The sequence below is a fragment of the Poecilia reticulata genome, chromosome 2 (assembly GCF_904066995.2).
Source record: "Poecilia reticulata chromosome 2, P_reticulata-male-v2, whole genome shotgun sequence".
NCBI lineage: Eukaryota > Metazoa > Chordata > Actinopteri > Cyprinodontiformes > Poeciliidae > Poecilia > Poecilia reticulata.
The window spans coordinates 7,487,649-7,504,672 of record NC_088831.1 but is presented as its reverse complement, the minus strand read 5'-3'; the positions used below and the strand labels follow the sequence as shown (position 1 = coordinate 7,504,672).

Below are 17,024 nucleotides of genomic sequence, written 5' to 3'. Positions count from 1 at the left end.
AATGTGAATGCATCAGGGTTAAACCCCATTAAGGAAGACGCCTGTTTCAAAAACGTCTGCTTTTCTGGATGGCCAGCCATCTTAACCTCCGAGCCCTCTTCCTCTACTCCTTCCCTTTGCCCTCTATCTTAATTGCACCCATGGAACCTCTCTGTTTGTTTTCACCCTGACTTTTTCCTGTTTTTCTTCCAGTTTCTTCCACAGCAGATGCACGGCAAATCTTCTCCGTGGCTCTTTACAACTCTTAGCTTCTTATTCCCATCTTAGCTTCTTATTCCCATCTGTTTCCTCCCTCGATTTTTTTTTCCATCTCCCTCAACCTTATTTGAATTATTGCCGTGGTTTTTCTCTCCTTCAGAAATAAAATGCCTCAGGTCTAACAGTTTATAGATTCAAATTTGATCTCTCTTTTTTTTTCTTTTCTGCACACATATCACAATGAGTAGCCTTTCAAAGTTTTACAGGAAATCCTCGAGTCAGTGCTTGCGTCTAGCTTTTATTACACTTTTTAATTTTTTTCAGCATCATCTAGACACACTGATTAAACCTGTCAACCACAACTAAAGCAAAATTTGTTGTTGCAGACTTATGTTTTGTTTCTGCATGAAATCAGTATTCATACTTCATGACCATTTTTATATATGTTACGCAGCAACCATGCATTTAAGTGTATTTTGTAAGGATGTTGTTTGATAGAGAAATATACAAAGCCCCTCTAGTCACTGTGGTTCTTGTTGCTGCTTTTCTGATTCAATATCTAAACTATTCAAAGTAAATTCAGCTTAGGAAGCTACAGAGGGTTCACCTTACAGAGCCATATTTAATGCATATTTAATATGTATTAAATATGATATATGTATTAAATTAGTGACTTTTGAGGGTTGCACTGGATTTTATTAAGTGGCTTCAGAGTGAATGGGGCTGGATACATACCAACTCCCAACTTTTTAGGTTTTTCTTTGTAAAAATAAATGCATCCTTTGTCCTCATTGTAACATGATATGTATGAAGCTTGTACTAAATATCATACATATAATCCATGCTGGGTAAAACTGCTTATGTGTATGATGTAAATGGACAGTAAGAGCCTGCATGCTTAATGTTTAAGTGCCTGACTTCATACAAGAAAGACATAATTCTTCTTATTCTGACTTGCATTGCTGTCACACATTAAAGTGTTGCTCCTAGCTGTGCAACACCTTTTATCTCCCAGCAACCAAAAAAAAAAAAAAAAGAAGTGTTTCTCATTAGCATGCACTTGTTCCCCAGTGTTTCTCCTCTCTGCTTTGTCTACTGCAGATCTTCCCTTCAGAGACCAAACGATAACGGCTGCGCATAGTGAATAAGGCACGGAAAAGAGGCTGTCTGTTTTTTTTATTATTATTATTGTGATAATTAAAACCTCATAATGCAGCAGCAATAGTTCCTGCTACTTGTGAAGGCAGTAAAACAGGTCACACTGCATGCACAGTCTAAGGATATTTGTCTCCATTTTTCCTGATATTAGTAACCTTTCCAATGTCAAGAAGCATAGATAAGTGCTGGAAAAAGATTCCAGTTGTTTGCCTAATACCGGAGTCATTGCATTACTGCCTGGGAAATATATTTGTGTGTGTCTCCAGACTAAAAAAAAAAAAGGGGGGAGGGGGTGGGGATTTTTGGAGGGAGCAGGGTGGCGAAGGTCACTTTGATGTGACTATAAAGGCACACAGCAGGGCAGTGGAAAGAGATGAAAGAAACAGAGCAGAAGTAAAATAGGCCCTGGTGGAAAAGCAAAGGAAGAAGAGACACATCTCCTAGTTTTTTGGGGTTTTTTTACTCTGCAACATATGGAGGATAATGATGCTGTATCATAAACAAGAGGTAGCCAGGGAATAGGAGCAGACATCTTGCAATTAAAGTGAGCAAACAACATTTTTGAAGCTCCGCTGTGGCTCCACAGCAGTGCAGTATGTGCAGAACTCATATCCGAATACAAAGCAGCCACTGATGGAGCTGGCTTGTAATAAACAGCTCTTCAAAATAAGGTGTTACAGTTTTACAAAGACGTCCTTACAGATCACCGGTTTGATCTGTTTACATGTGACTGACTCCCACAGACGCCAAACACACTGAACAAACCAGTCATGGCTAACTAGTTATGTAAGAAATGGGGAAACTGGTTGAAATGGGAGACTGGAAAAACATTAACACAGAGTTAACTACTCAGACTTGGATTTCTGCAGCTTTTTTTGTTTTGTTTTGCTTTTTTACACTTAAAATGTTTCAAATAATCAAATAGATTTTAATATCAGATATAAACCAGTTTCTAGATTGTGTTTTTATTTATTAGGGAGAAAACCTTAAGGTTTTAAACAGGCCCACAGCATCATAGATCCCTACCATCACTTCCTAGTAGGTGTGAGGTGCTTTCCTGCATATTCATCTTCTTTGTTCTGGAATTTAACCAACTGGACATGATTACGTTTGTGATCGAAGGTAAGACACTCATGGTTTCTCACCCAGCCTAGTTGCTATTTACATCCTAGGGTAAGGGAAAGTCGCTAATTACTAGCTAGAAGTTCACAAAAGCTTTGATCTAAAAGTTCAGCAATAAAAAAAAGTGCTTAATTTAGGACTTCTCACACATTTATCTGAGCCAGCAAATCTGTTTACCTGTCTGTTTTTTGAGTTACTAATATTTCTAACAATAGCTTTGTTTGTTGTCTTTTAAAATGTCTGCATCAGCAAGAACTGCAGTCACAATTTTCAGAATGTTTCTGAAGGCTGCCTGCAGTCAGGACCTCTCACCCTTTCGGCTTCATGCTGTCGCCTGCCCCCTTTAGGCTCAGCAGTGTATTGCATCTTAATCATTACTGAAACATGCACGCATCAGCTGGTGAAATAATAATATTTACATTCATGCCATGTCTGTTTTCTTCCAAACAGACTCATGAAGATAATAAAACCTTCTCCCACCGCGGCTGCTTTGTCGAAGCAAAGACACCTCTGCAGAACTTTTACTTCGACGCCTCCTCTCTGTCTGGCACGACTGTTGTTTCTTACTGCAGCTGAAAGTGTTTTGATGATTGAGCTGTAACTGCCACTGAAGGTAGCACTGACGAAAAAAAAAAATCATAAAAAATAGAGGGAGGAGGAGTGGGAAGACGGCAGACAGACACCAGATGTTCCCATATAGTCCAAGGAGACGGCAACAGCAGAGGGAAGTTTTGCGTAAGCATTACAGTAGAAGGTTAAAGTATGGGTTTGAGCGTAATTATTGCCCTGGTCAGGGCATGCCCATAACTTGGGTGGCCCATCAGGAATGTGACAGTTGGGAGTGAGTCAAGAAACTGCAGACGATACAAGGGCCTTGTGGGAATAAAACAGAGCGTCTTCACTGGGGGAATGTGTGGATAGAAGGAAGTATCTCAAGTTAGATTACGATCCGTGTGTAAATGCATGCAAATGTACTTAAAAGATAAGAATCAGTTGATTTTAAGGGATTCCAAGGGGAAATTGGGTCACTGCAACAGCTAAGAACAGCATGACGACAGAAATATATTAAACATGACATTTCAAGGATTAAACACACAGCGGGGAGAGTTTTAATGCCAAAAACCGTTCGGTATATCCTTAAGATACATTTATGTTATGATGCTATTTTTTCCTATACATCTCTTATTCATTGAGCATGCAGAAGGGTTTGCCTTTGCTAAATTATGACTGAAGAACTGGAATTTCTTTTGCCGAGGTCCAATTAAAACCTACAAGACTTAAAATATACAGGTTCAATATCATAATCTAGCTAATAATTATGTGTTTCAAGTGAATTGTAATGTTATTTTAATTAATAAAATTATATCATATGAAGCCAATAAGTACAACTTACATTTATTTACATTTATACTTGGATTTTATTAATTCTGGACACAATAGATGACCCAAATTAGTTCAGCATAATAACAATAATAATTAAGTTTTCTGGTTTTCAAAACTGAATTACAACACACATTTCTGTATGATCCATTATCTGGTCCACATAAATACAGCCCTATACTTTAACAAAAAATGTACGGATGTTGTTCATACTCACAACCTTCCAATACAATATTTGGTATGTGTTGAATATGCATCAATAGGCGTTTTCAGGATAGCAGCTGAAAACGGCATTAAAGAGGATTAATAATTTAGAAATGTTGGCGTTCTGAACTGTATGTTCATGTTCTGTACAGTATGCTTAGCTTTTGAACTGCATTTTTCCCTCCACTTAACTTTCCAGTACTCACCTTTGTTGACTGATGAACGAATAGTCACTTTTTCTCTATGATTGCAACATTTTTGTATCTAAATCCAATTTTAAGAGGTTTAATGTTTATCCCTGTTTCCAGCTTCCCTATTTTAATTAAATTCCTAAAAAAAAAAAAAACCTCTAGATGATGTTCTAATTTATTTAGATGCATAATACACAGTCTTATGTCATTACCAGAGTGGAGGCTAAGTTATTATCACTAAAGCAACAAGGTCTCTGTGCTTAAAGCAGTGGTTCTTAACCTTTTTTGAGGTACCGAACCCCCCAGTTGCATATGCGCATTCACCGAACCCTTCTTATTTCAACACCGACACACAAAATACTTTGTGGTATTCTGATTTAGTAATGTAATTATATTAGCTGTGTTACCACCCCCACACCACTAGAGGCAGTAGCAACCCCGAAAAGATGCGACTAAGGAGCAGATTTAGACTATAGAGTTTGGTAAAAACGGTGAGTTTTGCTGAAGTAATTAAAGACAAAAGTTCAAATCCATGCTGAGTGGAACTCCTTCAATCAGTGCTCCTCCGCAGCTCTGATTGGCTAAGCAATGTAACGTGATCCTCTGCAGCAAGTGACGGCAAAGCGGGGCGTCATCACAACTTTACACAAGTGTGTCTTTACCTCCGTGGCAGAGGCTCCGCCGAACCCCTGAGACCGACTCACCGAACCCCTGGGGTTCGATCGAACCCAGGTTAAGAACCACTGGCTTAAAGAGACCAAAGTCGAGGCGCTCAACCAGAATTGAACCTGCAACCAGCTCCGCGGAGGCGACAGCGAGAAGATGGTGAGAGGCGTTGAAAGAGTAGAGGAGTGTGTGATAGGAGAAGAAAGAGAGGGAGAGTTATCAGTCATGCTGTCAGTCTATGGGGCAGGTTGTGATAAGCGAGGCGGTATACAGCCTGGTATCTCTCTCCCCTCTCTTCTCTGTCTTTCCGTCACACACTCTCTCACACACACACACACACACGAGTACAACCAAGGAAGTGGGGGTGAGGGGACCCTGTTGTGTTCTCCTCTACCACCCATGAGTGAACCCAGCGCAGGTGTGCTGAGGTGAGGATTTGGACTGTGCGACAGCCATTTGTTGGCTGTTCTGTGCAGCAGAGAGATGAGAGAGAAAGCAGATGGTGGGAGCTGTGGAAAAACACAGCAGGAAAAGAGCATCATGCATTAAAACTACAGGTTTGACTTCAGAACTGCAGCACTTTAACAGACTCCGACACAGAGACATGCATGCTCAAAATAGCATCTTCCTGCAGCGGTGTTGGTGTTTTAGTGTGAAGCTATTTGCAGAATTTCAAAGTGCACCGGCTGTGCAGATGAACTGATTCCATTCAATCAGAATATTTTCATATAAAACCATATCTGAACATCCCCACAGCATGATGTTGCCACCCCCATGCTTCACTGACAGGGCGTATAGATTTATATTACAATAATCTTGAATTTTAGGCACTACTTTGATTTTTTTTAATTTTTATTCAGTCAGTCATCAAATAATTTGTTATGCACACTTTAAAACACTGTAAACAACTTGACTGAAAAAATACAAGCAGAAGCACAAAGCTTATATTTACGCATGCCCTACACGTCAAATTAAACAAAATTATTCCTTCATAAGTCAAACACGAAACATATCATTAAACAGAAACATAAAAGGAAAGAAAACGATCCAAAAGCAAAACAACTTTCTGTCGCTCGATGACATAGAGTGGCGATTAAAGCAGTACATTTAAGGTTGTAAGGTGAAAAATGCGGAATGAGTAATATTACAGAGCAATGCATGCTTTCAGTTAACAATGCAGCAATAATATACCAACTTATATTGCTCACAGTGTTTGATGTTTCCCCCTCTCAGGTCAGTTTCCATTACTCAAGTGTTGACCCAATATTTTGGGGGTTGAAAGCTGATGGTGGAAGGAGAGAGATGTTGACAAATGGAAAAGGAGACTATCAAATGACCCTCAGGGACAGAAAGGGAGGGGGGAGAACAGAAAGTAAGCCCACTGTTGCTTGACAGTTTTACATGGCCTGCTTCTTCTCACCGCCTCTCCTTATCTCTGTGAAAGGGTCGAAGCGAGGTTAAGCAAAGATCACTTTTTCCTCATCAAAAAGCGTTTAATCAGAGCTCTCTAGACACCTAACACTCATGTCTGGTGTGTAATCTCACAAGCATGGGCAAATCCAGAATAGAGCACATGGCAGACTGGTTTATGCCAGCAGAAAGACCACCACCCCCTCTTCCACTCCACCCAGAGGCTCAGATTAACCAATCTCATTGATGTCTGACAGCCGCCCCATCCTTAGGCTGTGGATGGGCTTAAAAATGACTGACAAGCAGCAAGAAAGCAGAAAGTTGATGTCTTCTAGTCAAGAAGAGAGAGGAGGGGCGGGGAGGCGAGAAGGAGCCGGGGGGATGACAGTTGACCGAGGTGACAGACGGGGGACACGCAGACCCGTCACACAATCTTCTGTCAAGGGCATTGGGGGTCACTCTGTCGACGGCGTTCACGTCTCAGGACTTCCTGAACCCAGCGAGAATCGAGTCGGTTGGAAAAAGTCGAGCCTCTTCCAATTCTCCAAGCACCAAGTTTGATTCCTGTCATTGCGGGAGCCTGGGGTAAAAAAGTTCCCCCGAAAAACAATTGTGTTGGCTCAGAAGGATTCCCATGAGTCCTGACCGGTAGGAATGCACTGAGCTGTTCCAAATAAAGATTCCAGCAAGGTTACATGCAGTCATTATATTGCCAGTCCACTCCATTACAAGGTAATACAAGCCACAGGCAGGGCACATGGGCTGGACACTGCAGAGGCCTTTCTCAGCAGATTATTTTGGGCCTCACTACTGTGTCATTACACGGCTTCCCCGCTCTGTATTTAGGCCTGGCTGATTGCAGGGCTGACATTCATTGGGCTGGGCTGAGGTGGGCTCTCTATGGTGGGTTAAGGGCCCTGACATTGCCTCGGTTGTTTGATGTGTTTTTTGTGGTGAAAGGCGGCCGTGCGCCATGTCTCCTCCCTTTCTCACTCTTTCGAGGATGCAGAGCCCTCGCGAGTGTGTTCGCAGGCGCATTTCAGGCCGGTTGCATCTGCAAAGTTGAGCGTGTTTAAGATTTTGCGCAAGACCGGAAGAGCATTTTTGAAACATGTCGGATAATGTACTTGTGTGTTTTTGTGCTTATTTGATTGTGATTACTGTGGAAACCGCTAATATTTGCATGTTATACTGTCCTTTAGAAATGTTGAATAAAAATGTTAAAGATACAAGAAGTGTGACCTCATACCACTTTTTAAAACAATCCCTTAAATTACTGTCGGAACCAAACATTACTGTAATAAAACACTTCTTTAATTGGACTACCAATGTATATCAGCATGAACAAACAGCAACATGGTGGTGGCAGCATCATGCTGTGGGGAGGCTTTTCTTCAGCATGGGCAGAGAAACGCCTCAGAGTCATTTAGAAGATGAATACCTTCCAGAAGAATAACTCTAAACTCACAGCCAGAGCAACGAAAAAATTACTTTGATCACAGAAAATGCATGTAATAAAATGTCCTAGTCAAAGTTCAAACCCCAATCTGTTATAAAACTGGTGTTCTATGACAATCTCTGACCTGGCCTGCAGGACAGTTTTCCTATTAAGGATGGGGCAACTTTTGACATTAAAAGTTGAGACTGAACACAAAAGGCACACTTGCAAACCGCTGCGTTTATTTCTTGTGCCGGTCCTGTGAGATAAAAACGTCCCCTGGAGAAGTTGGGGTCCCTTGTTTAACCATAACAATGTGGTTTTATCTGTGGAAGAGTTCATATCTGTGGCATCTTGTGGGGGAAGAGGGGCTGTGTGTGTTGGGGGTGGGTGGATGCTCTCTCTCTCTCTCTGTCTCTCTCTCTTGCAAATAAACGGTGAAGAACCGGAGTGAGCGAGGGAAGAAGGAGGGCTGGGGGGTGGAGGGGTATGAGGAGGCGGAGCCCGGGCGCCGTGACTGTAACGCGATAGCTGCTCAGCTCAAAAGAGCGATCACTCACACACACGCTGCACACACAGCTCGCAGGCAGACGCGGGACGCACGCTGGTGTCAGAGCGGAGCAGGAGCGGAGCGCAGGGCTTGTGAAGCGGAGAGCGGCGCGGCATGAGCGGTCCGTCAGACAGGAGAAGACCGGTCGTTTATATCCGTGCCCGACTGTTTCCAGTTTGATTTGTTGGGAAAGCTGCATCCGACGCTCGGAGCGCGGCGGTGGGCTTCAGGTCGCTGCAGGAGAAGCGACCCCCGCGTGCGTAAAATACGCAGGAGCGGCAGAGGAGGAGATACTCGGACAGACATTGGAGCCTGTGTCGGAACTTGACGCGACCCTGGAGCCGCTGTCCAGACTCTCCACAAGAACTTTGCTCCCTCAGTGTTTCTCGGATGAGTTTTTAAAGTATCACTCCCATGTTCTTGTTTCCCAGCGAATGGTCCTGTAGTGATATCGGGGGTTCTTTTATTTAAAAGGTTTCTAGATTTTGGCTTCGACCGAAGTGGATGTGGATTTTTGTGTTTTTGAGCAACTGCAGCGTTTAAGTCCAGCAAAGTGGAAACAGCAGAGACTCAATTTTTGTTTATATTATTTTTGTTTTTTGGTTTTGGTTTTTTGCCTGATCCGAGATGGATTTTCCCACCACGCTGGTTGGATTTTTAATAACACTGTGTCACTTAGGATGTGGAGTCGGAGGACAGAGCGGTGAGTTTGAGTTAGTTCTTGCTTTTGGCGCACGGATCGTCACCTTTAAACTCATTTTTTCCAGAGTTTGGGCGTCATGCGTTTTGTTTTTGTTGGTTTTTTATCTTCCAGCCCACCTAAACATCTGACATAATTTGGTGTAATCCACAAACCGTTTTCCTCTCCTCTCTCCCTGTTCGGTGAATATAAGGCAGAAAAGTATCTTTGTTTTACGTAATCCTAGAAATATACGCACATTTTTAGATTTTTACAGTTAAGTAAACATTTCCAAACTGACTAATTTGCTAAATTAGGGAGAAAAAACCCGGGAGTTATCATGTCCCAGACGGACTGAAACCATCAACAGCTGACTGGAAAACGAGAAGCATTTCAGATTTCGGACACTTCCCGTTTGGCTCCTTGTGTTTTTTCCCCCTTGATTTACTCTAATTAATAATCAGCAACAATAAACAAACCCATTCTCTTGATTAAAAAGCTCTTCCCATTAGGAGGGGGGTGGGAGGCTTAATGTTTTACAGAGAGGGCTGGACCTCTCTGCAACCTGCAATTTTCACCACTTTTTGCTGGTGGCCAAGAAAGCGTGCGTAAAAGCCACTCTGTCATTGCGGGATTTGACTCGCGCATTAGGGCGTTCATTAGCGACCACCACTCTCCCTTTCCCAGTAGCTCCAGGTGCCTTTTCGAGGCAGGGGGCTCACAGCGCTCTCGGTGGTCAGATGACTATGAAAACGGCAGGTTGTGATCAGGTTGTTGGTGTCACTGTTTTGGTATCATATCCTAAAAAGATGATCCGTCACTGACCCGCTTAAAATACCTCATAAGACAATGGCATCCCCACTGCATAATACTGCCACTACCATGTTCTGTGTTGAAATTCGAGTGTTAAATTTGGTTCTTCTCCTCACATAGCTCAAAGTAAGTGTTGAGATGGATTTTTTTCAAAGCACATTAGAGGAAAGAAACACTTTTACAGATTGCTTTGTGTCAAAATTTGTAGGTTTTTTTTCCACAAAGTCTTTAAAATGTGGCAGCTGGTATTTGGGTAAACGTTGACGATTCTCTATCCCTCTGGAGCTCCATGTTTTCTCCAGAGTTCCTGTGCTGCATGAAGACAGGAGTTGGGGAAGGGGCTTTTCGCCGAGCCACCGCGCTCTCTGTAAACAGCTCATAAAAGCAGGAGATTGTGGTCAGCGCCGGATTTAGGAAGTTTTGAGTCCTTTTGTTAGCCGGTTTTGGAGCTCTGCATACATCGACTTCAAGCTTTCTCGTTGGGAGGAGGAGTCCAGGTTGATTAGAGCCATTTTTGGCCACACATAGTAGCAGGCAATTGTTTGTACTGGGTTTACTGGTGTTTAAAGGGGCGTAAAAGACTAATTTAGCTTCCCTGTCCTTGGTAGGCTTGATTTATCCATCCAAAGACGTTTTAGTAACTAGATCACATAGTACTGAAAATACACCAAATTAGGGTTTAAAAATGGAACTACTGCTCTGCAAAACATTGAGCCTAGGATCTAGTGGTCAGACTGTTTTCTGAGGGCTCGTCATGCTGAGAAGTGATGCGGCCGGTGGGATGACAAATGAGGCTCAGTCACCCATAGCAGTCTGGTTGCTCATACAGTCGGAAGTAAACACTCTTCCTGTCGCTCTGTTTGGGCTTTTCCTCCTCTTCTTAAAGTGCCTAGCTTACAGCAGGAGTCGTCCGTTCTGGCTGTGTGTGTTTTACAGCACATGTACTCACAGATGAGAGACAGATGTGGTTCTCCTGGCAGTCATCGGGCATCTCTGCCCCCTCCCCTCCACCCCCCAAGCTCCTCTTACTCTCTCCCTCTCCTGCCAAGACACTGCGCCACATGTCCGTGCCTCAAGAGCCACATTACAGCCAGAGACTGACAGAGAGCCGAGCAGACAGGGGAGGGAATGGGAGAGGAGAGGAGAGGAGAGCATGCCATCCACTAAACCGCACTAGAAACAAGCAGTAGGAGGGCTTGGGGAGCAGATCCAGGGTAGGGAGGGAGAGAGAGGGGATTGTGCTTCAAACAGAGGGGACATCAAAGCGTGCAGGGGGTCACGGAGTCAAAATGGCACTGGACAGAGGGAACAGAGCACATGAAGGGTTACGAGGCGACACCGGGTGATGCAGTTAATGTGGGGGGAAAATCAGAGGAAGATTAAAAAAAAAAAAAAAAACAGAGGGGAAGTCTGTTTTTGGCTCAGACTTGTTACAAAACCAAGCTATCAGAAGTTCTGGCTTTTGATGGCAGACTGTAGTAACTTGATATGTTTTCGGTGGGCTCTTTTGAAATGTTTCGGAGCAAACTGATTCTGGCCCGAGGCGCGTTGGATTGCCTCAGCGCTCAGAAGAAATCTAAATATTAGAGATCCGTTATTACTATGCGCCTCGCTCTTTCTAAAACTTCCACTCTGTTTGTGCTGTAATCACAATAACTTGACTCCATGATATGTGCATTAATTACTGCTGCCATAAACATTAGTATGCAAGCCATTAACCAGCTTATTTGCATGTTTATTAAGTGGGTGGCTGTGCATCCTTTGAATAAGTGTCTTCTTAAGGCGGGTTTTGTTTATTAAAGCTTTTAATGCTTGATACAAGAAATAATAGTGGGAAACTCTACAGTATTCTTTAAAATGTAAATTTTATTTATTTATTTATATATTTTTTATAAAAATCTGTCTAAATGTCAACATCATTACATTATTGTGAGGATGATTGTACAACAGACCTAAATGTCATATTCTAATTAAAATATGTTTCTTTAATTCAAGTTTAGCTGCTGTTGTATATGTGATGTAGTTTATATTTTGGTAAGCAGCATTAATAACTGCACAAACAGCCTACTTAAGGACACGCCACATCATATGAATTGGATTAAAGCCTGAAATTTGACTAGGCCACACCAAAACCTTCACTTTGTTTAATGCTCTCTATTTTGAGTAATTTTTGTGGAGCAGCACCTCTTGGAAATATATTCCACTGTTTTACCTAATTGTGTTCACTGGTTAACTGCTTAAAAGTGGTTGTGTAACATTTTGCAGTCTGATTCGCTGATAGATCAGAACATAAGGTGTTTTTTTTTGAGACTGTTGAAAACTGCTGTTTTCCATTTACTCAAGCCGTCTCTGGCATTAAATGTATAATTGACTCTTCACTTCACAAAGAGTGGACACTGATGTTGAACTTTTGAATATAGCATATACTCGCCTGTCGAATTTAGACCACATATAATTTTACATGTGATAATCACTCCAATTTCTTAATTTCTTGTCATTTTAATTAGTTTGATGCGCTTCCTCTCTTTTCCATGCGCCTCTCAAAGCCTTTGCATTTTGATCCGCCTGGCCTCGGTGGCATCAGCTGCAAAAACAAGGTCACCCATTAGCATTCATAGCCGAAGACAAACGGAGCGCTCGGTTCGATACCAGTCAGGTATGGGAGTCACGGGCTCCTCGCAAAGCTCCTGGAAACGGGCCGCCGCGCTCGGGGTGAAATTAAAAACAAGACCCCCGATAAATAAAACAAAGCTCGCTCCTTCTGTTTGTCGCATTAGCCGCATTGGGGGGTCTTAGCTGGAGCTCTGGGACCAGCTTAGAAAAGAAGCGGCGGGGGTTCAGCTTTGTCAAGAGCCAAAGTGTTTTTGAATGGATTTTGAGCTGATTTGAACACACAGAAGGTTTTAAAAGAGAACAGTCAAGGGTGTGAATAAAAAAAAAAAAAAAAAGCTGCTTTACTGAGCTTTTGCTGTCCCTCTCTCTTTTTTTAAGAAGTCAGTTTTCCTGAAAGCTAACTCTCTGTAAGGTGGGGGGCCAACCAATCAAACCGAAACTTACCACAGCATTACTTGATTCCACACAGCTTTCCTTCGCTTGTGCCGGCTCTGCAATTTTACTCCTTTCCACCCAGATGGGGAGGAAAGCTTTTTTGTGCAAAGACGTGCCTTAGCAGTGCAAGTTTGACTCTTAGCGCATTGAGGGACAAGGAGACATGATAGGTAGAGTTGTGGATTAGATCCCCTCTTCCTGCAGCCATCTGCTTTACTTCATTGATCCATTGAAGCATTGATCAGGACGGCCAGGTCTGTGCATTTAGCCTGATTAGCACGGGCCACTTATCCTGTTAGAGAGGGAGGAGGAAAGAGGAGACACTGGGAGGCAAAGAGGATTTGGGGGTTTTATTTGCTTTTGATGAGGCTTTTGTTGGTTAAGATCTTCTTTTAAACTCGTTTAGCACTGTTTAACAAAAAAAACCTGTTTTTGGATGTTTACACTCTGGGGATGACTGCTGCCAATTGTCTTCAAAGTTGTAGAATTGACGAAGAAAGGGACATGACTAAAACCAGGAAACTGTACCTCCTGCTTGCGTCACAAACAAACGCACCAGACGCAGGAAGACTTGTGGGTTGAAGGACATTCATTCCTTTACTAGGCTGTGAAGAGTTTTTGCACTTACTTGCTCAAACTTGGCTGCATTGTTTGTGAGTCATGAAAATTTGTTGTTTCCTCCCGTTCCACGTTTCTTCCACAATGGCCGAGGGGTTTGAAACACAGCACTGTGTGAAAACTTGACATATGATGAAACGAGAGGGAGGAGGGGGAATAATCCAAACTAAGAAATCAATTAGATTTGTCAAAATCAAACAAAAAAGAAAAGTATCCTTTCTTCTTCTGTTCATTTTTGTGGATTTTTGACCTTTTTGGCCACAAAAAGTAGCCGTCTGCCTAAAGACGTTTTATAAATCTCTCTCTTTGGCTTATTGTTTTTTTGTCTGCATGACTACAGATCTTTTAGAAAATAATAATGTTACATAAAAAAATGTTAGCTCATTCAAAATGATGTCCATCTATTCTGTAGTACATGAGTTCAGTACTTTGTTGGGGCTCCTTGTGCATGAATTACTGCATCGTCAAACCAGTCTGCTGGCCAATCAAGCTCAGTACCACCATGGTCATGGAACCAACTTTTAGCACCTTTCGCAGTGTTGTCCTGCTGGAAAATGAAATCAGCATCTCCATAAACATTTTAAGCACAAGGAAGCATGAAATGCTCTAAAACTTCCTGGTAGACCAGAACCAGCTGTGGAAGCTTCACTTCGAACTTCAAGGAATCTGCAAATCTCTTCCCTTCCTCATGATTCTGGATCCTTGATTTCCACATGAAAGTCAGCAGTCCTTCCCCATGATTCTGTAGGATTATGTGGGCCGATATAATCTTCCAAGTCGCGCTCATTCATGTTGTTTGATTCACAAAGATTCTTCTGCTTTGGTTCAGTCCAGAATGTCTGAGATTAAGTCCAGCCCTTACTTGTTGACTGAACGGGTGATTCTTGCCCACTCGGCCCTCTTCCTCCCTCTCTCAGGGTGATAGCACATTTTAATTAAGGTGCTGGTAATGGTGGTGGTGGGCTGGGAGGGTACGGGCACGAAAATGATGAAGGGCTTTATCAGCCCTCCTCCTCACTCTTGCAGCTTATCCCAAAGCGTGAAGCCATGCTTTCCTGATAAGGCAGCTAATGGGAATGAGAGCATGAATGTACACACACACGCGCACTCACACTCACACACACACACACGCACACATGCACTCACGCACACACACACGGCAGGACATGAGCTAAGACATGCAGACATTTGCACATTTTCTCTGATAACAAAGATAAAGACATCTCCCAGTCCAAGTTGATTGGGAGTGACTCAAATGTGCGCACATGCAAAGAGTGAGTTTACTTATTTCATTGATACAATCTGCTAAAATTAGATTGTGCAGCTGCTTCAGGAGCACAGAGAGGTCCACGGAGCTTCTGCTAGATTTTAATTTTATTTCGACGGTGTGCCTCTGCAAACACCACTTGCCTAGTGCGGACGCAGTCAGCGTCATTGTTCTGGCATAACAAGGTTTCGGTGGCTGCATGGAAGAAACATATGCGGCGTGTGCATGTGTGTGTATGTGGAGACAGATGGACTTCTCCACAAGACGAGACGGGTGTAATTCATGAGGCTCTCTGGCAGCTCCTGAGTGCTTCCCTACAAGTCACACTGACGAAAACACTCAAAGCGCACGCATGCTACAAGAGAGCCTCTTTCTGCTTACTAAGTGTGAAAGATGACCAAGAAATTAAAAGAGCATGCGCTCATCTATTGATGTATGGCAATGACTGTGCACACATATGCATTATATTGCCAAAGGCATTCGCTCATCTGCTTTCACATGCGTATCAGCTTGAGTTTTATCCCCTTCTTAATAGGGTTTATAATTCTGTCGACACACCCTGTGCAGCTGTAGCAGCTTCAACTCTTTTGGGAAGGCTTTCCAAAAGATTTTAGGAGTGTCTTTATGGGAGCTTTTGATCATTCTACCTGAAGTGTATTCATGTAGTCAGACACTGATGTCGGATGAGAAATCTTCGTTAAGGACTTTGAATTTATTGGTTTTTGAACCAATAACTTCAATTCATCTCCTAGCAATAATTCAGAGTTCCTTTCTCTGAGAACTAAGAAGTGACGAGCTCAACTCCTGAAAAATGCCCCGCATCATAACTCCACCTCCACCAAAAATGACACTTGACAATGCAGTCAGGCAAGTACGGGTCTCCCAAATTTCCAGTTTAGGGAAATTTGTTCTGATTCGTCACTCAAACATGTCTACTAAACCAGAGTTGTGGTGGCCATGATTTACACCAATGATTCCATCACTGGTGTAATCTGTGTTGGTAATGCATTACTTGGTAATGCAGTTACTTGGTAATGCAAATTCAATCCATGAAGCCCTCTTCACTGTTGTTGAGATACTCTGAAGGTCTTATGACGTTTGGAGTCCTGCAGCTTTTGGCACATCATGTCATTTAGCTTCTGACAGCGTGGTAGAGTTGTTGTCCATTTCAGTTGCTTCCATTTTGAAAACATCTGACTGTGGAATAATCCTTTGTGACAAAATTTCATAAATCTTTGCCACTGTATTGCACACGTATTGCACAGGTGGCATTCCATCATGGTGCCATGTTGGAGTGATGCATTCTTGAACAAATACTTGCAGAAGCCGTCTTTGTGCTTCATTTTATTCAAAATATTGGTGCACCTTTTGTCAATATAGAGCATATATGTATGAATGTGTGTGTGTGTGCGTGTGTTTGTATATGTGCGTGGGTGTGCATGTGTGTGTGTGTGAGCTGACTGACAGAGGTTTCACAGAGGGGTCAGTGTCCACAGGGAGCCGCAGCAGCGCAGGCATGTCTTAATGAGTCTCGTCAGGTTCTCTGCATCCACCTTACCGTCTGAATTTCTACTTCCTCATCACCTTTTCCTACACACATCTGTCACTCACCCGTCCTCTCTCCCATGCTCTTTTTTCCCACACCCACCCATCATAAATCAACCCTCCCCCCCCTCTTCCCGATCAATCCCCGTCTCCCTTTTTTCCGCCTCAATCCGTCTTTTATCCGTCCCTCCTTACTCGTCTCCCTCTTCCTCCCTTTCATCCCCGCTCTCTTCCTCCACCAGTTTTTCTCTCCACTGTAATCCCTTTCTCTCCACTCTCCAACTCTCTCCCCACCTTCCTTGGAGGCCGCTCAATGGGCAGCTCAGAGGAAAAAAAGTGTTGAGGCTGCAGGATTTCTCCCCAAAGGGCTTAATCTGCTGAGGCTCTGAGCGCCGATAGCCTCCTGCACACCGTTCCCTCCATGGGCTTCTCAACAATGACTGTCTGTCTGCACAGTCACACCAGATAAAGCTACATCTGTGTGTGTATGTGAGGCTTCCTGTCTGTCTCAGCTATTCTTTGCCATCCCTGCTATATTTTTGAACAGTTTTTGCTTGCTGACCCCCCCTGCTCCCCACCTCTCCTGGTCCTCGTGATCGACAGGCCCTCAAAGGTGTCATCCTTCGTGGGTGTGCATTTGAACATGCGGCAGCAGCTGGATGTGTATTAATGCATGCAATGCAGCGTGCATTTGTAGCCGGAGTCACGCACTTGCATGAAATCACCGGCAGCTGCGA

At 43.1% G+C, this 17,024-nt stretch overlaps 1 protein-coding gene across 3 annotated transcripts in view; it reads left to right on the top strand.

The window, feature by feature from the left end:
* The first annotated feature begins 8,211 nt into the window (after positions 1 to 8,211).
* Positions 8,212 to 17,024, top strand: part of nrp2a (neuropilin 2a) — a 68,174-nt gene continuing 59,361 nt past the window's right edge. Inside the window, exon 1 of one of the 3 annotated variants that reach the window (XM_008427472.3) lies at positions 8,212 to 9,020. In XM_008427472.3, coding sequence (XP_008425694.1) covers positions 8,945 to 9,020 — 76 coding nt within the window. In that variant the 5' untranslated portion in view covers positions 8,212 to 8,944. The remainder of the gene's footprint in view (positions 9,021 to 17,024) is intronic. The other 2 variants (XM_081616604.1, XM_008427464.3) reach the window with 2 other exon arrangements.